Source organism: Corvus brachyrhynchos, unplaced genomic scaffold (genome assembly GCF_000691975.1).
Source record: "Corvus brachyrhynchos isolate BGI_N302 unplaced genomic scaffold, ASM69197v1 scaffold223, whole genome shotgun sequence".
NCBI lineage: Eukaryota > Metazoa > Chordata > Aves > Passeriformes > Corvidae > Corvus > Corvus brachyrhynchos.
In genome coordinates, this window is record NW_008237174.1 from 143964 (window position 1) to 167874 (window position 23911).

General features: G+C 51.0%; 3 protein-coding genes across 5 annotated transcripts in view; 2 read left to right on the forward strand and 1 right to left on the reverse strand.

The window, feature by feature from the left end:
* Positions 1-11390, forward strand: part of UBXN7 (UBX domain protein 7) — a 26876-nt gene extending 15486 nt beyond the window's left edge. The window contains exons 6-11 of the mRNA XM_008629570.2: positions 682-828; positions 1228-1318; positions 2408-2535; positions 2913-3306; positions 3773-3852; positions 6534-11390. Of these exons, the coding sequence (XP_008627792.2) occupies positions 682-828; positions 1228-1318; positions 2408-2535; positions 2913-3306; positions 3773-3852; positions 6534-6695 (1002 nt within the window). The 3' untranslated portion in view covers positions 6696-11390. The remainder of the gene's footprint in view (positions 1-681; positions 829-1227; positions 1319-2407; positions 2536-2912; positions 3307-3772; positions 3853-6533) is intronic.
* A 3023-nt stretch (positions 11391-14413) lies between these two features.
* TM4SF19 (transmembrane 4 L six family member 19) lies at positions 14414-17692 on the forward strand. Its single transcript, XM_008629571.2, has 5 exons — positions 14414-14471; positions 16190-16373; positions 16488-16556; positions 17002-17186; positions 17494-17692. The coding sequence occupies exons 2-5, from the start codon at positions 16197-16199 to the stop codon at positions 17690-17692; spliced, it is 630 nt and encodes a 209-aa protein (XP_008627793.1). The 5' UTR covers positions 14414-14471; positions 16190-16196.
* Positions 17693-18968: 1276 nt separating this feature from the next.
* NEU4 (neuraminidase 4) lies at positions 18969-23756 on the reverse strand. 3 transcript variants are annotated; one of them, XM_017728732.1, is made up of 5 exons: positions 23383-23756; positions 22712-22867; positions 21728-21933; positions 21113-21368; positions 18969-20698 (listed from the first exon to the last, which is right to left on the reverse strand). In XM_017728732.1, the coding sequence occupies exons 3-5, from the start codon at positions 21926-21928 to the stop codon at positions 19650-19652; spliced, it is 1506 nt and encodes a 501-aa protein (XP_017584221.1). In that variant the 5' UTR covers positions 21929-21933; positions 22712-22867; positions 23383-23756; the 3' UTR covers positions 18969-19649. The 3 variants fall into 3 exon arrangements, with proteins under 3 accessions (XP_017584221.1, XP_017584222.1, XP_008627738.1); XM_017728733.1 differs by lacking the exon at positions 22712-22867; XM_008629516.2 differs by lacking the exon at positions 23383-23756 and having other exon boundaries at positions 22712-23359.
* Positions 23757-23911: the final 155 nt, after the last annotated feature.

Genomic DNA, 23911 nt, shown 5'->3' on the forward strand with positions numbered 1-23911 from the left:
GTTCAGCGATCAGAATTACATTCTTGATCAAACTCCTACCATTAACTTGCAACCAAGCAATCAGACAGTGCCAGCTTTGTGACTCAAACCAGTAAGATTTCTTCCTGCGCCTTCCTTTCTCCCTTCCCACTTGCAGTCTGGATAAGCAGCATCAAAAAAGGATGCCTAATTCGGCAGTTGGACAGTCACAGAGTAACTCAAAACTTGGAGAGAAAAAGAAAACACGCAGAGAAGGGGTCCTGTTGAATCAATGCAAGTCCTCTGTCAATTATGCAACCTACTTAACTAGATGATCCATGGGTTTATCTTTAGACTGAGCAGGTCGTTGTTGTCAGATCAGTGGGACTGACTACACTTTTCCCTGAATAAATACTTTATTCAGCATCGCCATGTGTGTCCCCCCTCCGAGTTGCTTTTCCCACCCTGTGCTTGGCTTGTTGAAATCCAGCAGCTCTGTTCATCGATGTGATTCTGTAATTCAACCAGGCTCATTTAAAGCAGATCCTTCAGCCCTGCCTTCTGTTTTGTGGGTGCCTTTTCACTAGCTCTGTCCATCCTCCTCACTGCGAAGGGGTTTGGTGGAAGGTCTGGCAGTGGTAGAAGCCATCTCTGATCATTGCTGCCATCGGTGGTGTCTGGCCCTTCAGCCTGACCTAACCAAGCTCTTCCCTCTGCTTCCAGGCCAAGGAGTGTGGTCAGATGCAGAACAAATGGCTCATGATAAACATTCAGAACGTGCAAGATTTCGCCTGCCAGTGCCTCAACCGTGACGTCTGGAGCAACGAGGCTGTGAAGAACATCATCCGGGACCACTTCATTTTTTGGCAGGTGAGAAATTGCCTGGGGATGGATGTGTGGGTAACTTGCTGCCTAGGTAGATGGGACAGTGGGGAAAAAAAAAAGGATTTCTTTGAAAAAGATGGAATTCTCTTGGCACATTTGCAGCAAAGGTGTATTTCATGGAGTGTATGTAGTTTGTGGATGGAGATTTAATTCATGGATATGCATTTGAAGGCATAAACTGCCTTTGCACTTGTGCAACAAGATGTTACCACGTAGCTTCTAATACACGGAGAGCTGGAGGTTTTCTTCCAGCTTGTCAGAGTTACTGAGAGCTCTGTGTACCATTTGCAGTTTGTACTGTAGAAGAGAGAAAAACTCTGGGCATTTTCAAGGTTCAGTTTGTTTGGGTTCCCTCTGCAGCCACTAACCTGCCCAATTTTGTAGGTGTACCATGACAGCGAGGAAGGACAGCGGTACATACAGTTTTATAAATTAGCAGACTTCCCTTATGTCTCCATCCTGGATCCCAGGACAGGTAAGACAAGTGGCAGCTGGTTACCTGGAGTTATCCCATGGGAAGGACTGACAGCTGTAGGCTGGAATACTTTCCGCTGCAGTTTGTGTTACGTTTGGCTTAAGAATCTCTTTCGAGACCCGAAGGACTGACTCAGCATGTTCCCAGAGGAACTAAGGGAATAAAACACCCAAAAATTGCAGAAATTCTGTGTATTTGAAGCTTAAGCAAGTATTTTGCTTAGAAAGTGAAAATAGTTCCATCTGGTAGAAAAACTCTGAATTCTTTTTTTTAAATATTTCAAAAGCTTCTTGAAGTCATGTGATGAATAACTGCAATATTTGTAAGCACTACATGAATCTGCTTTCTGCTCCTCCCACAGAGCTTTGTGAGGCTCAGCAATGATTTTTTAAATTGCATCTTAATTTTGAAATTAAGTCAAATTCAAGTTTTTGTTTTGTTTTGCTTGTTTTATTACCTGAACAATCAAACTTCTCCCTCTCCCTCCAGCTCTTTTTTAAAGGTGTTGCTTTTTCTTTTGTATCCCACAGCTTCTTTTATCATCCTATAATGCAGCTGTCTGGTTATATAATGCTGGTCTGGTCTCCTGCTTCTAAGGACTGAAGTGATAGTGTCTGTGATCTGTGATCAGAGCTGAGATCTCTTTGTAGTTGACTTAAACCACCCAAAAATACATCTATTTTTTAATGTTGCAGCTGAAGTTAGGATACTCTCCTTAGCACTTTACTTCTGGGAACAAATGCTGTTTGCCAAGGGTTAGAATCAGTTATGCAGGAATGGAGAAATGCTTCTTCATAAACTCAGTGGTTTGGTGATTATTCACTTGGAGGCCAAATTCACCATTCTGTGCTCACATTCCCATGGATAAAAAGAATGGAAATAAACTGGGTCTATATCTATGTCTGTCCCTGTTCAAGAGAGTGGAAGGAGGAAGCTCCATAATCATCAGCTGGTAGCCTGTGGGAAGCTGCAGTTCCTCAAACAGGGACTCTTGCAGCAGTGAGTTGGTGTGTTTGACCACTAAACTGCAGTGTTTTGCTGAAATTTTGTTTGAGACCAACTTCTGTGATGCCACCTTTTGTTCCCTAGGCCAGAAGCTCGTGGAGTGGCATCAGTTAGATGTGACTTCTTTCTTGGACCAAGTGACCGGCTTCCTGAGTGAGCATGGCCAGCTGGACGGCCATTCCAGCAGCCCTCCCCAGAAATGCTCCCGCTCAGTAAGTGTGGGGCTCTTTGGGAGACACCTGAAGGAACACCTGTGTTTACCCAGCTCTCCCAATTTCCCTCACAGACTCCATGAGTTAGTGCAAGGGCACACAAAAATACAGCGTGCCAGGGAATGCCTTCTCCCAGGGTCACTGCTTGTGCTTTCAGCACTTGGTTTGGATTTAGCAGGCATAGTGTGAAAGGAAAATGGATTACTCCATGCAGAACTCCAGGGAGAAGCCATTCAGTAATTACAGCATGCCTGGCTTTCCCTGCTGTGTGTTCCTGACAGGTTTAGTGGCTTCCCTTCTGGAAGACTGATGTCCTCTTGGTTTCAGTACGTATTTGAAGGCAGTTGTGATGTATGTGTGTTGTCTGCATCCCACAGGAGAGTCTCATCGATGCCAGTGAGGACAGCCAGCTGGAAGCTGCCATCAGAGCCTCGCTCCAGGAGACACATTTTGATTCCTCGCAGGCCAAGCAGGAGAGCCGGTCGGACGAGGAGTCGGAGTCGGAGCTTTTTTCTGGAAGCGAAGAGTTTATTTCTGTTTGCGGATCCGAGGAGGAGGAGGAGTCGGAGATTCCAGCCAAGCTGAGGAAGTCTCCACACAAGGACTTGGGGTATAAAAAAGAGGAGAGCCGGAGGCCTCAGCCTGAGCCCTCTGCAAGGACTGAGCCTGGGACAGCATCAAACCACAGAGTCCTGCCCTGCATCGATGCAGGGGCACTGGAGGAGTCACCTGACAAGCCTGAAAGTACGTTCCGGGGCCTCGACGTGAATGGTAAGTGCTCGCTTTTTATGGCTTTTGTTGTGGCTTTTTTGCCCGAAACCGTTTATAGGCTGCCAAGCCTGGTTTCATCCCTTCTTTTAAAAATCCCTTCTGATTTCCTGCCTCCTTGCCAGCAGACATGTGAGTGATTCACCAGCAGCACCCCTTTGGCACAGCAGTGCCCCAGCTGCAGAGCCCTCTTGGTCCCTGAGCTCGTGTCTTGCCCAGGAGTAAGGTCCACGCTGGTGTAACTCAGGTGCAGTGTGCTCTGGGCACGCTGGCTGCTGTCAGTCACTGCTGCTTTGGAAGAGTCCTGAGCCTGATGTGTTTATTTTAAGCATTGAGGTAGAAATTTATCTCCACAGACTGGATCTTTGTGTTTGTCTCCAGTCCCTCACCCTGCTGTGCTGTCCCACCTGAAATCTACACAGGAGTTCAGCTGCCCTGTTGTTAACTTGTAGTGACTTCCTTTGTGTAGGACCAAAGGCACAGCTGATGCTGAGGTATCCAGATGGAAAGAGGGAACAAGTTTCACTGCCTGAACAAGCTAAACTTCTGGTGAGTGGAGTTAATGGGAATCCTTGTCTGAGCACAGGAAAGCCAAAACTGGAGAATTTCTGTACCTGGGCTGGCAGTGTTCAAGTCAGGTCTAGTGGGAGAGGTGTATCCAGGGAGTGCTTGCCCTGTCATTCCTCTGTGTTCCACGTCATTCCTCTCTGATAACTACTGCCTCTGTGTGTCTCCATTGCAGCTTGGGTTTTGTGCACACTCCAGTGTCTTCCTTAATCCCCACACTGCTCATTGCCATTCTGAAATGGCTCTTAAATGGCTTTTGCATTAATCGTTAATTACCATAAAATTACCTCTCAGCTTTCTCACTTCTGGGGCTTTGTTTCTAAAAGTAGTTGGTTCCCATGGTAAAATCAAAGGCAAAAGTCTTCATTCTCATTCTCCATCTCTCCCATCATACTTCCACCCTCCCTTCAGGAGTCCCAAAACAAATTTATTACAATATTACTTAATTACTGTGCCTCAGGTTTGCGTCTCAACTGTGCTTTGGGCTCCTTACCTTGGAGAAGTCCATGTGAATGGCATTTCCATCAAAATTTTGCAGGTGCTTACCTGGAAGCAGAGTATAAAGAGGTCACTGTGTTCCTGTTTGCCATGAGGTTTCAGGACACAGTGGCCAGTTAAGCTCATTTAAATGTAATCAATCTAATAGCTGGAGCCATAGGGAAGGCAAAAGCACACCTCACAGAAGGATTTTGTGTAGATTTGGGAGAAAAGGGTGCTCTCTCTTACAGAAATGAGTCAGCAGCTCTAGGAATGTACAGTATCCTCTGCTCGTGTTCTCATCCTTGACTCTCCTGCTTGAAAGTGAAAGGAAAAAAAAGCTTGACTGCTTTCTGAATGCAGCTTGTTCAGTAAATTTGCATGTATTGTTAAACATGTAGCACTTTGTAATACTTAAGCAATTCAATCAGGCAGTACATAAGTGTAATACTGAAATATCCCTGATAATCCTGACTTTTGGTTTGACTTTTGGTTTGGCTCCTTTTACGGACTGTGGAAGTGAAAGGAAATTTATCTCAGCATATGATTTCCCTTCTGCTCTACAGTCAGCAGAGGAATTTAGCTGTGTCAAGGCTTGTGGGTAAAGACATCTTTTAGTTGCAGAGCTGAACAGGCAGCATTTGTGCTCATCTCATCTCATGTGATCTTCTGGAGCCTTTCAGTCTGATTCAGATTGAGTCTCAGGTGTTTCTTTGTGGGCATCATTTCCATAGTGATTTTTTTAACTCAGTAGCTTCCATTTTAAAGCTGGCCAGAACTAGCAAAAGAAATTGCTTAAGGAGACAGTTGCACTTTCAGGAGTTTTAACTGATGGTGCTCCCCAACACTGGTTTTAAAAATGCTTTATTTTTAATTGTTGTGTTGTTATTGATGAAGCACTGGCTTCTTTACACACCTTATTTCCAAGAGGTGCTTATGCTTCCAATATTACCATGATGCTCTTTCTTCCCCTCAAGCAAAAAAAAAAAAAGGCAAAGGCAACACTGCCTCACTGTCTTTTTATGGAAGGAGGTGCTCACTGTGTGCAAATTAAGTTGACTTTACTCTGTTCAGCAGCTCAGCCCTTCCTCCACATCCTGAATACCTTTGGTTTGCCAGGTGTTTAAGGTGTGCAGGAAAGACTGGCCTGTGAAGGGACAGGGAGGGATGTGGGCAGGAAAGTTGACTGAAATATTTAAATTCAGTGGTTTGTAAAGGAATTTTGATCATCTTTGTTGCTGTGATTTGCTGTGAGTTACTGGCATAAGTTGCCACCAAAACAATGTGAACAGTATTGATAGGACCCCCCGATGGTTTTCACACTTTATTACATACAAATTATCTTTCCTTCCTCTCTTACAAAAGCTACAACTCCTCCTTCTGCCCACATCTTGCTCTGTTTCTGTGCCCTCTTTTCTTCTGCCAATCCCCACCTCTCTGCCCCTCTCTGTTTGTGCTTTAGGTTCTCATCTGCTGTGTTTCCTGGTGAGCTTAAGAAATCTCTCTTGCCACAGCACAGACACGGGCTCTTCCTGACATGGCTTGGGGTGTGAGGCTGGTACCCCTCATCCCAATGCTCTGTATCCTGCCCCAGTTGCTTCTGTAGGCAGAGAAGCCAGTGAATTGAAAAGATCTTTAAAAAACTAAAATCAAACAACCCCAAACTCTCCAACTTTTTGAAGAAAAGAAAAAACAAAGAGTAAAAGTACGGCATTTATTTTGGTCAGTGCTACCTCACAAAAGTGCTTCTTTGGTGGCCTTTAGCTTTAGGGTAGGGACACCATCTGATAAACAAATGAGGAGGCTTCTATTGTGGGGTATTTAAGGCTTTTTTTGCAGATTCTGTTTCACTGAGACTTGAATGTGTGGTGTGGAATTCAGCTGTCTTGCATTAATGCACTAGTATGTTTAGTTTTATGTGTAGTTTACCTTATGTGTAAAGCATCAGTTTAGGTAAGGAATGACTGGTAACTAGTTTTTGTGATTAACCATACCCATGTGTGGGCCAAATTAGATGTTAAAGTAAAAGAGGGTCTGTGAGTTTAAAAATCTTTAAAAAGATTTTAAAATCTTCTTTGCCCGTGATTGCAAACTTCCTTTTTAAAGGAAAAACGGGATTTTGTGGTTTTTACATTCTGAATTCTGTGACACTTGTGACATTCTGTGACACCTTCCTTCCTCTGCAGGCGCTGGTGAAACACGTCCAGTCGAAAGGATACCCCAACGAACGCTTTGAACTGCTCACCAACTTCCCTCGGAGGAAGCTCTCCCACCTGGACTATGAGATCACGTTACAGGAGGCAGGCCTGTGTCCTCAAGAGACTGTCTTTGTGCAGGAAAGGAATTAGCACTGTGGCCTGAGTTCTCCCAGCCTTCCTCCCTCTCCTCTTTGCCTGGGACAAGAGTCGTTAAATATGCAGTTAAGGGTCATGGGATTGCAGTGCTGGAATCAGGCAGCTGACTGGCCCTTCCTTCTCCCTCCTCCTCTCTCTCCCTCCCTTCTCCCGCTCTAGTGACCAAATGAGAGTGCTCAGAGTTTTATTTTCTTCCACAGCTGCAGAGAGCATTGGGAAGAACATCTTTCCTCTGCTTTCCTGGAATAAAGTAAAACAGTCATCTGTGTATCCAGCACGCTGGAGCTTGGAGTGGCCATAATACACAAACCCTTCTCGCTGCTATTCTTAAATCTGTTTTGTTTAATTTATTTTTGAAAAGAACGTGTGGTAAGGCACTGAGGCATCTCTCTGTAAGGAGAGAGCATAACCTTCAGGACACTCTTAAAAAAGTTGGGATGCCCTACAAAAAAGGTCTCCATTAACCTTCCAGCCTTCTCTTATCCAGGGCTCTGGTTTTGGAAAGGAGTTGGATTGAGCCGTGGTAAAATACTCTGCCCCACCTCATTCAAAGGCTTCTAGATTGCCTGCATGTTTTCCTCCTGCTTTAAATTGCCAGTGGACATAGTAAAAAAAACAGCCAACCCCCCAAAAAGACAACTGTGCTCCATATGGGATTGACTGCTTGGCCCAGAGGCAAAGCTGTGAGTCCAGTGCTGGAGCAGAACCAGCTCCTTCATGGGAGTGGGTGAGTTTTCCATGTTCTCTTCCAGCATCCTCAAAGTGTCTCCTTAACTTGCTCTCAGGATTTTGCGAATGACAAGGGTACTCTAAAGGCTTTGGATTCTCTGAAAACACCTGCCACAGAGTACCTGACAGTCAGTTGGCTTTTTTTCCTTGGCACAGTGGTTGGTTTTGAGTTGGTTTTTGGTTGGCTTTGCAGGCATTTTACAGCACTGACTGCATTGAGCATCAGTTAATGCTTCATAAAACACTTCCCAGCCTGGTGGCTTGAATTCCCTGGGACGATTTTTATTCTGTTTCCATGTTCATCCACTGTCACTTATCTCTAAATTTGGAGGGCTGCATGGAAAGCTGCTCCTTGGTGCAGGCTTTCCTTTCAGCTCTGGAAGCTTGGCACCAGAAGTCAGTGCCCAGGTTTTCCTCCAGTGTGTTCTCTAGCCATGGAGCTGCAGGTCAGTTGGTGTTTCAGCAGCTGTTCCAGTGGGACAGGAGTTAACTAGCACAGCCCTCAGCAGAGTGTGGTGGATTTGTGTATTTGCAGCTAAAAACTCAGTTTAATGTGCTCTTCAGTCACTGAGGAGAAAGGCACGTGAGACCTGGCATCACTGCTGACTTTTTCTGCCACTCTCAGATGATTGTCCTTGTTAAAGACTTCAGTAGTCAGAAATTTACATATTCCATATTTTGCCTTTGATTTCATCTGTACTTTGGAACCTTTAAATGCAAGAAATCACAGAAAATGTCTTGCATTCCCCATGGAAACTTCAGCTCACAGCTGTCTCCTGCTCATAATTGAGGTTTGGCATGTAATCATGCAATTGTATAAATTGATTTCCCTTTCTGCTGCAGGATGTAGTGTCAGGAAAGCAGAATCTCATCTCAGTTTCCTGATCAGTGGTTGATGTGACACCAGATGTCATCTTTGGTTTGTAAAGACACCCTGGTGTGGAGGCTGCTCCCAGCATGGGGAAGGGGGGGGAGTCTTGTGTTTGGCCTGTGAAGCAGCAGTGGCACTTGTAGACTGAAGGATCCTTTAGTTCCTGGATATCCAGATTCCTAACTCGCATTTCCACGTAGACCTAAAGCTTCCTGAAGCAGCTCCAGCTGTCTGGTTGGAATAACAAGTCCCAGGTGTGGTTTATTGGCAGCTTCCCTCCCCTGCCCCTCCCGGGCCTCCTCCTGTATGTGGGGCTGGGTTGAGCCCTGTGATGAGACCAGGATTTGCTCAAACAGGGGAAAGAAGAATGGGAAGCTGAACATTGACATTGAAAACTGCATTTTCTTGTAGTTTGTTCTGTTCCAGGAAACTGTGATCCTGGGTTGAGGGGGTTTTTTTTTGTTTGTTTCTGTCTCACAGTGTGGTTTTTCTATCACTTTTCTTTTGCTTTGCTTTGAGGGCAACAGACAGAGAAAAGAATTTTTAAGGAATATGTATCCCTGCATGTGGCTCTTCTCTTTGTTCATTCCTCCCTCTCTCCTTCCCAACCCAAACCAGCCCAGTGCTGTGACACACATCAGCTGTGCTGTGGGAGCTGAAAGCTGATGAGAAACTACACCAACCAGGACAGAACCTCTTCAGCTCTTCATCCCTTTGGAGGAATGTGTTTTGCTGGCCTGAGGAATATGGAAAACATGAATCAAGTCCTGCCTGGGACAGCTCATAGCAGTGAAGGTGATGGCTGGTTGAGCACTGTTTAAGGAGCCTTTAAACAGTCACTTCTAGATGTGAAATCTGAAGCTCAAATTGCCTTTGCTGGAAAAAATGTGTTAGATTGGATTGGGAAATACATGGTGAACTATGAAGGACAAAGGAAACCAATCCTTCAAAGGCTGTGGTTTGTGGCTTCCTGTGGGTGTCACTTGGTCAGGATTTGCATGTGGTGTTGCAAGCACTGGTGGGGTTGGAGGAGCAGCAGTGCATGTAGGCAGTAGGGATTCTTCTGAGTGCAGAACTGGTCAGGGCTCTCGTGTTTGAAGCTGGAGCTCCTTGCTGCTGGTGGAGATGTTCCCTTTGCCTGTGCTCTTCATCCAGCACAGCTTCATTTTGGGATGTAATGTCCAGCAGTCCCAGTAACAGCCACAATTCTGGAACAGCAGGTGGAACAAGCACTGGCTTTCCCTGCCAGGTGCTGCTGACACATTTACTTCCCATTTCAGAGGCCCACAGAAGAATTTTGGATCTTTCTGATGCTACCTGCTCTTAAGTCAGGCTGGTTGACCAGCTTCAACCTCACAGCATTCCCCATGGACCTAAAAAGGGCAGGTAAAGGCTGGGCCAAACATTTCTGGCCATACTTGTGTTATTTTCTTTAGGCTTTGAGCTAAGGTCTGCAATTTTTACCATTTCTGACATTCATGGACTGCAGTGCGTTGCTTTTCCTGGTGAATCAGCTCAGTTAACACCACCAGTCTTAGAGGGATGTCCACTATGTGCAGGTAGCTTGTAAAACACAGCTGCCTGTAAAAGGCATCCAAAGGTACCATTATTCCTAAGTAGATCTAAACAGGAATTTTCCATCAGCTCTCCCCTGAGATCCCTGACCTTCTCCTCACTGTCAGGGGGAAGTGACACCTCTCCTTTGTCCAGCTTGTGTTTCACAGGGTCCACGTCCTTCAGAGCCAATTTGTACACTCAGCTTGCCCTGGGACTGGTGCTGTGGTTTGTACCTTTGCAGAAACTGGGTTTGGTGCAGGTTTCAGTAACTCAGCCTCTTTGCTGAGTTTCAAATTCCTGTGCTGGGTCTGGAGCAACAAGGGCTACATTAAAACCACTTTTCTTTTGGGGGCAGGGCAGCATTTGGGTTGTTGGTCAGGTAGCAAATGCTCCAGAGATGCTTGAAATGTGATGGTTTTTCAGTAAACCCCATAAAAATGAACTATGAATGCAGGGACCTGTGTAGGAATGTCTGTGTGAGTGGGAAGATCTGTGTCGTTTCAGGGCCTTATCACTTCATTTTTATTCCTTTTTAGTTTGTATTAAATGTCAGTGCTTTCTTCTGGTTTAACCCCTGTTTAGTGAAGTTGATATTCTGGTGTTCCAAGAGGAGAAGGGGTGGCAGAGATGTGCTTTAGGTGGGTGAAGTGCTTGCTGTCCCTTAAGGACTGGCTGTGCCTTGTCTGGCTGTTCCCATAGACTCAAATCCAGCCTCTGCTCTCCCTCACCCTTTCTGTTTATTTATTTTCACGAGAGATTTTTCTATAAACAGAGCAGCTCCTGTCTCAAAGACAAAACAGACTGATGCTGAGCCCTGTGCTGGCTGTGCTCTCAGGAGGACCCACGGGCCTGTTTGGCTTTGGAGCTGGTGAGGTTAATGGATGCCCTTTCTGGGATGACTTTTATACCCATCTCCTCGTGTCTGTGCACTCCCAACAAACAGAGCCATATGTATTTACACACACAGGGGTTTAGTCAGAGACTGCTGCCCCTGACAGCAGTGCCTCAACCTGCCTCGGGTTATCCACTGTGTTCCATGGGCACCTTGGGAGTGAGGGCAGAAATTCGGGATTTGGGCGCTGTCTCTGATGGCTGGGGGTGTCTGCAGTGCAGAGAAAAGTCACTTTGTAACTGCTTGTGAAATGGTGCCCGAACTGAAGCTGTGTGGAGCAGGGGATGAGGTGCTATTTTATAGACCAGATTTATACGAAAAACAGCTGGGTGAAACTCAACTCAGAGACACCAGACTTTAGGACAGATGATTTTTTAAAAATGAGGCTGTCTCCTGGAACTGGGGAACATCCAGTTTCTAAGGGACAGCTTTTCATAATGGCCACTTTCTTCAATGATGGCAACTTCATGTGGGAGGAGGGAGAGGATTAATTTGAAAGTTTTCAGCTCACTGTGCTGGGAGGGACCAAACTCAAGGAAACCTCTGATCTATATACACAACTGCTGCATTTTTTATAAATATATGTAAATGTCCTATTGTAATATTTGATCCTGGAAATAAAACAAACTGTTTTCAGTAGCTTCCTTCAGCTCTTGGTTTTTTTGTGGTTGGGGTCTATTTGTTGGTTTAGTTCTAATGAAAGTCTGTCCCTGTGTTATCTGGGGAGTTCCTGAGTTTCTCCTTAAGGATACTGGGGTAGAAGGATAAGGAACTGTTGATGACAGCACTGCCCAAGAAAGCTTCAGGCTGTTCTAGACGATACAAAATCTTGAAGTGAGACAAACTTACAGGACCTTGACAGAAAAAATGCCCATATGAAAACTAATAACTAGAGGCAGGGCTAGGATTTTCCATCCTTCCCAATGAAAGAGCAGAGAAAATGGGGCTCTCTATTCTGAAATGTCAGCATCCTCCTGGTGCAGGTGTTGTTGAGGCAGAGCCTCTGACTTCTGCAGTTGTCTTTGGGCTCCTTGGGATGTTCCTGCTGTGGCCTCGCATGAAATGGTGATGAGCAGAGCCCCTTCGGGACAAGGCAGGTGCAGCAGAGAAACAGAAATTAAGAAACCAGTTTTGGGTCATCCTCATGTTCCTGAGGTAGGGTCTCCACTGAAACAGTGGAACTCAGCCCCTGCCTTGAAGCTGGAAAGCCCTGAACTCTTCACGCAGCCTAGGAAAATATTCCCAGTTCCAACTGAGTCAGGAATCTTTCCATCAGTCTGCAGGTCAAGGAACTACAGGGATACCTCCAACTCAGAATACCTCTTGGGTTTCACTTACTTACTTTTGCTTTCTGTAAACTTCCAACTTTTCACGGGGTTGCTTTATCTGAACTGTAAATTCGGGTAACGTTTGTAAGCCCTCAAGTGAATATTGTCCAGCATCCCGTTGGTGCTTCCTCAGTCAGTTCTAGCCACAAACACCCTGCAGGGCTTGTCTAAGGGGATTTTGGAGAAGTCTTGGCTGAGCAGTGACAGAAGTAGATTGGCAGATGCTACGGAGAGGAGTGGAAGAGACCAGAGTCATGCTGAACATCTTCCAGCCAGGCCCAAGGTGGAGACTTGTTTGGCACAAATGGTTCCTTCTCACCAATTCAAACTCAACTCTGGTTCTCCTTGAAGCCAGACCACTCTTGAAACCCAGCCTGCTGTGCAATTTCCCCAGCCCCAAAGGAATCTGGGGAAGAGAAGGGCAGGGGAGCAGGAAGTGAAGGCATTTCTTCAGCTGTGAGGAATCAGCAGGAGGACCTTGCCAGGCTGGAATTGCGTTACATGGGCTGCAGCAGGGCTGGGTGACTTGGCAGCAAGTTCCTTGCCCATAATTGCTGTGCTGATACTTTCACAGTTGCGCTCTGGTGTGAGAAAGGCAGGCACACGGCTCCTCATGTGCGGGGCTAAAGTTAGCCTTCTGTCAGGATTAGTCTTAATAAGGAGAAGATCAGAAATCTTGGAAAGAGATTGTCACCCTGATGCTTCACACTTCCTGGCGTGGGGTTTTCTGTGTGAGATGATGGAGCAGATCATGTGTATGGTGGGAACCTCAGCTTGCTGTGACGTAGGAAAGGCACAGGATGAAGTTGCAAAACATTTTCTTCCAGCAGAGTGGAGAACAGGTTTCCCTCTTTCTAAGCAAAAAAAAGAGAGGAAGGAGAACTTGTACTATGCTTATCCTGCATGCATTGTCTTTGTCCTCATTTTAGAGAATAATTTGTCTTATTTAAAGATTAACTCAGGTGCTTGAGGACGGTGTTGATGATGCTCAGGCCACAGGTTCAGTCCCTGCATGGACCACTCCAGAGCTGGGCTTGATGATCCTGCTGGGTCCCTTCTCCCTCAGACTAGTCTGCGATTCTGTGACTAAAACAGGAGTTCCTCTCCTGGTGCCAACTCTGATTTTCCTTTCAGAGGAACTGTCAGATAATCTGCTCCTCAGTTTATTTTTTCCAGAGGAATGGAATTGCCTGCTGTAACTTGGCCTCACCCATTCATCTTTTCCCATGTGCCTCTTGGAGGGCTCCGACTCCATCTTCTGTTTCTTCCCAGAGCAGGATTTATCCCCTTGACAGTCCCATACCCATTGATTTGAAAGCAGGAAAAGCCAATGTCAGCAAATGCTGCTTGTGTGGGTCACACTGGGGAGAGCAGGCTGGGGAGGGCACCAAAGGCAGCACCCCAAATGCTGCCTGTACTTCCCTGTCAGAGCGCGGCTGTCTCGGGGCACCACAGCGGCTTCATGGCCATGGCACATGGGGAGCCCCATCCCAAGCCTCAGGTCCTCATGATGAATGCAGGAGGAATAGGAACCTTCTCAAACTCTTCCTTGAGAAGGTTCTTCCTTCTGCCTGCATAGCCCACGAGCTGTTCTTCTCTTGCTTGTGCCACCTGCAACTCCTCTGCCAACAAAACTGCCCGATTTTTGCCACTTTTTGGTGCTACAGCTTCCCTGACTCCTGTTCTCGGACACAGAGGTCGTTCATGTTCTCCTGAGCCTGTTCCTGACCTTCTCTGTGGGAACAGGAGTTTCCTCGTTGCACGTTAACTGCCAGCCATGGCAGATAGGAAATGCTGATGACTGATCATAATTAAGATATCCAGAAATAACCTTTCTTTCTCAGTCTTATTACCAAGGCATGAGATACTCACCTGGTGGGGATGCACTCAACACCTGAGGAAAAGCTGAGACACCTGTGAGGAAGCAGAGGGCAGGAGGTAGGAACCAGTTGACAGCTGGGAATGTTTATTCTGGAGCTTTAATTGAAGCATTAGTGAGAGAGGGAAGTATTATCCCGACGTATTGACCCCAGTTTGTTCCAGGAGCAACGGTGCTCACTACTCGGGCACTGGTTAAGGCATTTAGTGCAGATGTGGTAGAAGCCCTAAAATCTGAGGTTGTGCCTTTTTTGGCGCACTCTGCCAGTGTAAATTGTGAAATGGGGAAGAACAAGGCAGAAGCGCAGCATTGGCAGGGGGTGGCTCATCCAGGCAGTCATCCTTCCTTGGGATGGGGCAGCTGGAGGATCATGATCGGGTGGGCGGCCCTTGAGGGGGAGGAGGGGAGGGGAGCACACGCTGGGGTGTCATAAATAGTGACCCATGGGTGATGCCTCCAGGACTGGGCTTGTCTGAGGGGTGGATGCTGTTGGCTCTGCCTGTCATCACTCCAGGTAAGCTGGGAAGTGGGGAGGATGAATTCCCTGGGCTTTCTCTGTGCTTCTGGTCATGGAGATGTGCTGACAGAAGGGAGTCCTGCCTTCAAGGATCCTGATGGAGACAGGACCAGCTGCACTTTGGCTTTGCCTCTCCTGCACAAGGGTTTGTCTGGACTGGCCGAGGAGTTGCTGGCTCAGGGGAATGTTTTGAGGGGACAGCATGCCCTGGGAGCTTCCTGGGGGAAAGAATCCTCTTGCCATCACCAGGGAGAGGGCAGCAGTGGAGGGGAAGGAGAGTCCTTGGAGAGGTTGAGGGGAGATGTGCAGAAAGGCTCTGGCTGGGGAGAGCCCAGGCTGTGAGCTCAGAGGAGCAGGAGCTGTTCCAGAAGGTGGTGGGGAGGTGGAACTCAGCACTGGGTACTCACGGCCGTGGGGGGAAAAAACCCCACACAATCCCTGGGCTGCAGGCAGGACCTCCCTGAGGGCAAGAGCCCCTAAATTCCCTCTAACCAAGGCAGGGAGGATGGAAATCAAGAGAAATTCCAGGATGGGTGGAGCTGATGTTCCACCTCAGGTGTCTCGGCTTGTGTCCTCCCCACACAGGTCTCACAGCCCTGTTCCTTCATGCTCAGCCCTCCCCAGTGTCCTGCTGGGACTGGCGTGGCTGGTCCCAAGCAGACCCCACTGGACCCATGTCCCCCAGCCCCTCGGGCTGTGCCAGGGCTGGAAGCGCTGCCCCGGCCGCTCCTCCCCGGCGCTGAGGCCCTGCATGAGGGGGCTGAGGCAGCTCTTCCCACGGAAACAAGCACGTGGTGCCACAGCTGCTTCTGCTTTGCAAAGCCAGAGCGAGCATGAAAAAAAATCAGCCAGAGCAGGAAACAGCTCGACCTCGGGGAGCTTGTGCAAAATGGGCTGAGATCTACCAGGAAAGGGGAAAATGTGTTAGCCCAACTTCGAGCAAAAAGAACTCAGGGTAGAAAACACCTGGGAAGCAGGACAACCGCAAACCATGTGGTTTCCAGCAGTTCCAGAGTGACCAGTGGGCATCCTGTACAAGATGAGGATCTTGTAGGTAGAGAAGAGAAGCAATTTTGGGCAAGGTATCACCTGGAGATGGGCAGGTGCTTTCTAGATAAACTCATAACTTAATAAGATGCTGGAGGGTAGGTAATAATGTTTTCTTAATTAAATTTAATTCATTTCAACATACTCAGACCTATGGTAGGACTAGTGTGTGACAGGGATGGAATTGCTGTTGGATTTGATTGGAGACTCAGGTGCTTTCACGAGCCCTTGTATAAGGATTTTGCCTCATTCCTGGCTCCCTCCTGCTCGTTAAAACTGAAAAGCCAAACTGAGCCATGGTGGGTGGTTGTCTCCCAGCAGTAACATTTTCATAGAACCTCAGACTCGTTTGTGTTGGAAGGGACCTTAAAGACCATCTCCCCCTGCCATGAGCTGGGACACATCTTAGAAGAGCCACCCCTGAGGCTGCACAGATCTTGGGGTTTGATATGGGAACTCCACTGCCCATTAGGCAATTAGAGTTTCCATTGGAAATTGCCCTCAGGTAGCGGCAGTGCCAGTGGGGTGGGCTGAGAGCCAAAAGCACAACCCAGCAACTCCCATCCACCCACAGCTGTGAGATGGGTGTGGGGTGAGAAAGCCTTGGGGCGCTGCGGGGCCAAACGCAGCCCTTTCCTCTCCTCCTCTTCCTCCCCTTTCCAGTGCAGGACAGCCATGTGTGTGGGGAAGTGCAGCCGGATCGTGGGCCCCTGCCTGCTGGTGCTGGGCACGCTCTCCATGGCAGCCAGCAGCCTGCTGCTCTTCCCTGCTGGAGCATCCAAGTACCTGCTGGAGGGGCACATCAGCAGCCATCCCAAGGCCGTGCCGGGCGTCTGGGGCGGTGGCATCGCCGTGAGTACTGCGGGATGTACCCGTCCTTCCTCCCGGGTCTGCAGCAGGGACAGAGGGATGGAGCAGGGCAGGTGGCTCCCCTTTGTCCCCCCAGCTGTGTTTTTGTCCCTGCAGGTGCTGCTGGCAGGGACCCACATCACGGCGCTGGGCTGGCAGTGCTCTGGCTGCGGCACCCGCACCAACGTAAGGCAGCGCCGGGACCCCCAACCAAAGCAGGGGTGTGGCCGTGTCCCACCTCTGCCATGGCCCTGCAGTGGGATGTGGCAGGGATCCTCCTCTCCCACGGCCCCGTGGTGGATTGTGACAGGTTCCCCCTCTCCTGTGTTGGGTCACAGGCCCCTTTCTCATGGTCCCACGGTGGGGTGTGGTGGGGGCCCCTCTCCCACAGCAGATCCTGGCAGGGTGCTGCTCTCCAATGGCCCTGTGATGGGCCACGGCAGGGTTCCACCTCCTGAGAGGACAGGGCTCCATGTGAGTGCTGGGATGGGCTCTGCAGGTCACTGCCCACTGATGGCTCCAGCCTCAGCTGGGGGGTGGAGTTTTCCCCCCTCCCAAACTCTGCTGACAACCTGCAGCTGCCTTTTGGAGCCCCTCTGACTTTCTGTGCCCCCGTGGGTGCTCCCTGCAGGCGTTCATCTCCGTGGTGCTCTCCAAGCTGGCGCTCCTGGGCGCTACCGCCTGCTTCGTCCTCTCTGGGGTGGGACTGACCAACGGCCCCCTCTGCTTCTACAACACCACCGAGCTCGGCCTCAGGCATGGAGCCCTCTGGGGTTACCCCTTCCTGGATGCCATCGACCAGGGGCCTGATGCCAGGTGAGGGGCTGAATCACCTGTGCTGCCTCATCAATTTATTGCTAATTAAGTGGATTAATTAGCATGGTGAGGTGGGTCGGCGCTTGCTGGTTGGTGGTGATTGATGCAAGACCCGGGTAGCTCAAGGAGTCCTCACCTGCCATGGATTTCTGCATGGTGCTTTCCATTTCCATCACCCCCCCCTTAACCCTGCTCATCCTCGGGATGAAGGATGGGGTGTCTGGGGGATTCTGCATGGTAGAAAGCAATGGGATTCTGGACCTGCTGCAGGCAGCATCCTGTACCTTCTCCCCTTCCTGTCACACAGGGCTGAGAACTACCTGTACAGTCGGAGAACCTGGAATATCTGCATGGAGCCTGAGGGCATCGTGAGCTGGCACGTCGTCCTGTTCTCCCTCCTGCTGCTCATCAGCGTGGCTGAGATGGTGGCGCTGTCCCACCAGCCCGGTGCAGAGCCCTGTGAGAGATGGACAGAGCCCCGTGGGGACGGACACCCCAGGTGTTGAAGCAGCGCGTGGGGCCGATGTGCCAAGGGCTGCTCCTGTGCAGATGCCCCGGCCCGGGCCATATCCCTTCGCTTGGGGCTGGCGGCTCTTTGGGGTTGGAAACTGGCCTGGTAAGGGATGGAGGTGAGGACCTGGCTTCCAGCATCCCGACATGAGCCCAGCAGCTGCCTCAGCCACTCGTTGTGATACTGAAATGAGGCAGAGAACCAATTTTGTCACACAATTTGAAGCACTGGAAAGCAGGCGTTGTTTATCACAGAGCTGGACACACGCAGGATATCCCCTCTAATTGAATGTTTGTCGTGAAACTGCACAACAGGGTGTTCATTCCATCACGATCAGACATACTCACTACAAGAGACATCTTAGAGAATACATTAACATCGAATTAATTTACATGCCCCCACCCCTTCCTGGAAGTCCTTTTGTGGTCCTAGAGGGTTGTCTAAAGGGGTCTCTGGTGGTTGTACTCACTGAGTGCCCCAATATTGTGACCTTGCCTTGAACTTCTCTCAGGGCACGAGCTGTTGTTTGTTGTTACATAACTTTACACAGAAGTCACTATGTTCCTCATTACCTGTTTCTCCACTGGTTCCAGCTACCTTTAGCATCCTGTGTGTCTGCTTTTACACCCTCTTATCTAATTTGCTAGTTAGTCTTTTAAGTTCTGTTTTGCAAATTCAAGGGAACTGAAAATTTATATTCTCTGTGTTGTCTGTCACTTGTCAGCTTCCACTCACGCTGGTGCAAAATGAGGCATGGTCCTGTCACAGACTGAAGAGCTGGACACTGTTGTTAATCGATTCACACTTAGGGCAGTTGAGCTGGTGTTTGTCACCTGTACAGGGCAGGAGAGGTGAGGGAGACCAAAGGAGCTGAGCTGGGGCACTTGGATGGAGTCATGCTGGTGGAGGCAGAGCTGGAATTGAGGTGCAGCCCCCCAAAGTTCACCCACACACAAGTGTCAGGAGCAGCTGCTGCTCACTCCCAGGAGCAGGACCCCCTCCTGTGCTCAACCCCGTTCCCATAAGCTTTACAGGACCCAGTGTATGCCCGCCCATGCTGGGAGAGGATTTGCCCCCAGCCCGACAGAGGTCAGAGGAGAGCAGTGATGGCCATGGCACATTAAAAAACCAAATCCCAGACCAGATTAAACAGTTACTGGGCCATTGGGGTGGCTGAAGCCCAGCTGGCACCTGAGCACCACCCAGCCACTCACCCCCCGCCTGTGGGAGGGGAAGAGAATTGGAGGGGTAAAAGTGAGACATCTCCTGGGTTGACATAAGAACAGTTTAATAATTGAAATAATAATCATAAATAGGAATGAAAAGGAAAATAACAGAGAGAGAACTAAAAGCCCAGACAGACGAGTAATGCAACACAAACATTTCTTTATCATCAGCCCAAATGTAAAACCCAGCCCCATCCCAGCTACAATGAAGGAACAGAACTCTACACCAGCCCAAACCCTCAGAGTGACTTCAGAGAGACCATTGAGAAAAAGTCTTTTCATGAAAAAGAAGGAATTTAACATCATATAACATATTTATATAGCCTATTTATGATGAGGGGAGGAAAGTCCTCAGAGCAGGGTGTTGGTACCAGGCATGGCACAGCTAGAGCATCATGTCCCCCTGAGCCAGCACCTGGCACACAGGGATGGCACAGGGTACCCCTGGCTGCCTCCCCCCTGCACTGCTGCTGTTGCCCCCCAGTATCTGTTTCCAGAGGTGTCTCTCTCTTGGAGAGGAGTCTGGGGCAGTGCTGGGGGCAAAAGCCTCCCCACCCAACCAATACAGAATTAAAAAATAGCAATAAAAATGAGATAAAACCCAGTTTGGGGCCAGTAACACACCTCTGTGTGATGTGGCCGTGTTGGATGGTGGCAGGACCCAGGCTGTGGGTTGATGCTCCAGGATCCAGCACCAGGGGGACAGGGGAGCTGAGCTGGGGGTCTCTAGGAGATGAGGCAGCTCCTTCGCCTCCTCTTCCCCCTGTGGCACGGGGGGCTGGGGCCCCGCCGCGGAGCAGCGGCCGTCAGGGGAATGTTCTGGAGCACGTCGAGCAGCGTGAACATGCTGAAGGAGATCTGCTCGTAGGGTGACCTCATCCCGTTCTCATAGAGGCAGGCGAAGGCGATGGCAGCGCCGCCGGCCACCGGCGCGTCCCTGTAGGGCAGCTCCATGTAAGCCAGGTCCGAGTAAGCGCTCGGGCCCTCGTAGATGACCCAGGGCTCTGTCCAGCTCTCCGCATCCCTAGGGAAGGTGCTCAGGTGAACCCCCATGTTGACCCGTGACATGGAGCTGGTGGGGTGGGAGTAGAGGATCCAGGTTGGTGCTTGGAAGAAGGGAGTGGGGCTGGGGGGGGTTGCTGCAGAGTCCCCCTGGACCATGGTGACATTGTGGGCATCATTGTGATGCCCAGGGGTAGGACAATCCTCATCGGGCCCATCTGGCTCATGGTGGTTGCCAGTGGGCAGCTCAGCACCTCCTGCCCATCGGGTGGGCAGGTGCCTAAATCCCCGGAGTGCCCCAGGGAGTGGCCAGCGATGTGAGCCCCTGAGGGGCATCCCAGTGTCCCGGGAAGTGGAGGGGACATACACGAATGGTGCAGGGAAGCCAATGACACTGCCGTGACAGCCATGGGGGGGCTCGACCAGCCGCTGGACAAGCCGGCCCCCGTGGAAGACAGCGCCGTCATCCGTGCTGAGCGCCTGGATCCTGAAGCCCAAGGGGCTGCGGGCGTTGCAGTAGAGGACATTGGATCCATCCTCCTCGTCCACTGAGACCAGCTGGCACTCGCCCGTCTGCAGGTTGGGGATGAACTCCCCGAAGCGCCAGCCGCGGCCGTGGTCGTCGCTGTAGAAGGCGAAGGAGTGCGGGGTGGTCTTGCAGAGCTGCCCAAAGCACTCCTTGCAGTCGATGTGGTAACTGTAGGCAGGCACCAGCAGCCGGCCGGAGCGCAGCTGGATCCCGTGCCCAGGGCCCAGCGCGAACGTCGCCCAGTCTGGGGAGCAGAGGTGGGATGGGGTGAAGGTGGGATGGGGTAGAGAGTGACCACCATGGTGCCCTGCCATGCCCAATGTGGAAGGGTCCCCACAGCTTCCTCTCAGTCAAGCCAAGCTAAGTGGTGGGGTGGGAGGGCAGCAGAGCCCAGTGCTGCCTGGTTGTCCTCACACATGCTCCTACCCCTGGCTATGGGGCCTCTCCATCTTCTCCCCACCTCCAATAACTGATATGGATACTCCCTCCATCCCTTCTGCCCTCTGCTTGAGGTCCTCTTCCACTCTTTTGGGTGCTTGTGGGATTCCTACATCAAGGTCACCCCCAGAGATGCCACTGGTGGCTCCAGGAGGCCAAAACACAGGGCCACCCCCTTGCTGGCTGCTCTCCCCTCTCCTCACCCCCCCTGGATGGGTACCTTTGATGGTCGCACCAATGACCTGCTGCGTCAGGTCTGTGGCTGTGCTCCAGCTCAGGCCCTGGTCAGCACTGGTCACACAGCAGAGGCGGGTGACATTCTGGCCAGTGACAATCTGGTAGGCTTCGGGCGTCCTGCCCAGCACCGTGATGAAGAAGAGGAAGAGGGTGCCTGTGAACTCATCGTAGACTGGGCAGGGGTTCATTGACCGATGGTGCTGCAGCGTTGCCGTCTCCAGCACACGCATGTCTTCCCACTGCACAGGGAGGAGGAAGAGGAGGAGAGGACAGAGAGGGATGAAAGGGTTAAGGACCATCCCACTTTTTTGCCCACAGCAGCTGTGGCTGCCCCATCCCTGGGAGTGTTCCAAGCCAGATTAGATGGGGCTTGGAGCAACCTGGGATGATGGAAGGTGTCCCTGCCCATGGCAAGGCATGGAATGAGATGGCCTTGAAGGTCCCTTCCAACCCAAACCAATCCGTGACTCTGTGACTCACTTCACCCATGCCAGGATCCCCTCCCCATGTGGCTGCCTGCAGGAGCCTGGCTATGCCACACACAAGTGATGAGGACAGCCCCCGGTCTGTCCCCACGCTGGGTGCACCCCAGTCCCACCTCCACGTAGCTGCCGTAGATGGAGCCGCGGCGCAGCACCAGCAGGTTGGCGTGGGCATCGTCGGCACTGAGCCGCTCCTCGGCAAACGCCAGCAGCTTGGCCACGCAGGGCAGGTAGAGCAGGGCGGGCACACGGTACGTGACACCGTTGGATTCCTTCTCGAAGAGCACGGTCCGGGCGGGAAAGTGCCGGGAGCCCATGGCAGCTGCAGCAGAAGGATGTGGTGGGTTGATGAAGATGGAGGACTGGGTGCTGGGTGTGGCCAGGGGCACTGGGTTGTCCTTGGAAGGGTTTGGGGTTTAACTTGGGTCTGGGTAACCCACCGGGAGCAGGGGTGGAGGGGCAGGGCTGGGGTGGAGAGGGGCTGAATGTAGGCTGGCAAGTCACCACAGCTCAGAGGTGGGTCAGGGCATAGGGTACCAGCAAGGACGCTGACCTGGGGACCCCGAAATAAAATGAAATAAAATGAATTTGATATTTAAAAATGTTTGTCTGGAAAATCAAGGCCAGCGAGCAAAGAGCAGGGTGAGATCTGCAGCTCCATGCTCTCTTCCAGCAGGCACTGGGAGGGCAGAGCCCACAGACGAGACCCCCGGAGCAGCCCAGGCTCATCGTGAGAGCTGCAGGGAGGGTTCCTGTGCCTCTGGTGCCTCCCGTGCAATGGACCCAGCTGGCCCCTTGTTCCCCCTCCTCTGCGGGGGGAGCCGGAGGTGCACAGCACGGACAGGGAGGTCCCCAGCCGGGCTGTCCCTGTGGCAGTGGGTGAGAGCTGTCCCCAAATGCCTTTCCTCAGGGACAGGAGTGACACCACGGCCAGCTGTCCCCAGCTTACATATCCCTACATTTCCCTGGACATTATCACCACAGAAACAGATGGCCATCCACTCAAGCCTCAGCTGGAGCAGCCACAAGCCACTCTCACCTGTGGTTTCATCAGGAGCTTTTGCTGATTCAAAGCAAGTGAACAAAGTGAAGGCACTCACCGGCTCGTGCTCAGCTGGAGCGTCCCCTCTGTCCCTCGGCCCCACCACGGGGTAACGCCGGCTGTCGCCGCTGCCGGCTTTCCGCAGAGCTCTCGCCTCACTGCTTCGCTGCCACCCCCTCCCCTCGCAGGGTCCCCCCTCCGATGGGTCACGGGGCTGCCACGGCGGTGCCCGGGAAAAATCCCTGAGTCAGCAGTGGCGCTGGTGCGGCGCCCGTGGCACAAAGGCGCCGTTCTGGGCCGGGGCACGGCCGGGGCACCCGCGGCTGCCGAGCCACCTTGCTCGGATCCCCGGGAGGGGAAGCAAGGGGATCCATGGGGTGGGGATTGCATCTCCTGCCTCAGTTTCCCTCCTCCTGCAGGGTGGGAGACGCCAGACCTCCCTGTGCAGGTGCTCCGGCCGTGAGCTCCCCAGCCTGGGGACTGTAGTCCAGAGAGTCCCAGCCCTCCCGGGACCCCCAACCTTCCATGGACCCCCCCCAGCCCTCTCAGCCTTTCCAGGATCCTCAGCTTTCCCAAGACCCCAGTCTTCCCTGGATCCCCAGCCCTATCAGGACCCCCAGCACCACAGAATCCCCAAACTTCCCAGGATCCCCAGCCCTCCCAGGACTCCCAGACTTCCCAGGACCCCCACCTTCACATAGATCAGCTACTAAGAAACTATTTTTATACCTATATTCCATCTCTGTCATCAGTTTAGCTACAAGGGCTTGACAAAATTCACACGGCAAGTCATGGATCAAAAGCTCCAAGGGGAAAACTGAGGCGGAGACTGCAGAACGGCCCGGGAAGGGCCCCTGGGATGGCCCAGGGTGACCACGTGTGGCTCCAGCAGCTCCGCCTGCCTGCTACAAAAGACTCTCAAGCCTTGGGTTAATTTTAGTGAGGGTTCCTGTAGCAGGGGACCGTGAAAGTGCTGTTAATCTGTGTTGATCCTGCTGGACACCTGGGCTGGTTAACCCCTGCCTCAGCTGCTAAACACAGCTGAGGGAAATCCTGGCTCTGGTTCTCACCCCTCTCCCCCTGACAGCTTCATTCCTGGGCCCCAGATCCATGCTCCCCCATCTTGCCATCCAGGGCCCTGCTGCTGAGGCAGTGCCAGGAAGGTTTGTGAGGATGGCAGCACCAAGCCCAATGGATTTGGGGTCGGTGCTTGTCACGTGTTCCCAACACACCTGTCAGTGCCAACTGACACTGACAA

What these genes read in the sequence shown, in the direction of transcription:
- TM4SF19 (XM_008629571.2), top strand. Translation starts at nt 16,197, where the DNA reads ATGTGTGTGGGGAAGTGCAGCCGGATCGTGGGCCCCTGCCTGCTGGTG. An exon ending in GCTGCGGCACCCGCACCAAC is followed by an intron (nt 16,557 to 17,001) that starts GTAAGGCAGCGC and finishes TGCTCCCTGCAG; the next exon opens with GCGTTCATCTCCGTGGTGCT. An exon ending in GACCAGGGGCCTGATGCCAG is followed by an intron (nt 17,187 to 17,493) that starts GTGAGGGGCTGA and finishes CCTGTCACACAG; the next exon opens with GGCTGAGAACTACCTGTACA.
- NEU4 (XM_017728733.1), bottom strand. Translation starts at nt 21,928, where the DNA reads ATGGGCTCCCGGCACTTTCCCGCCCGGACCGTGCTCTTCGAGAAGGAA. An exon ending in TCTACGGCAGCTACGTGGAG is followed by an intron (nt 21,369 to 21,727) that starts GTGGGACTGGGG and finishes CTCCCTGTGCAG; the next exon opens with TGGGAAGACATGCGTGTGCT. An exon ending in CATTGGTGCGACCATCAAAG is followed by an intron (nt 20,699 to 21,112) that starts GTACCCATCCAG and finishes TCTGCTCCCCAG; the next exon opens with ACTGGGCGACGTTCGCGCTG.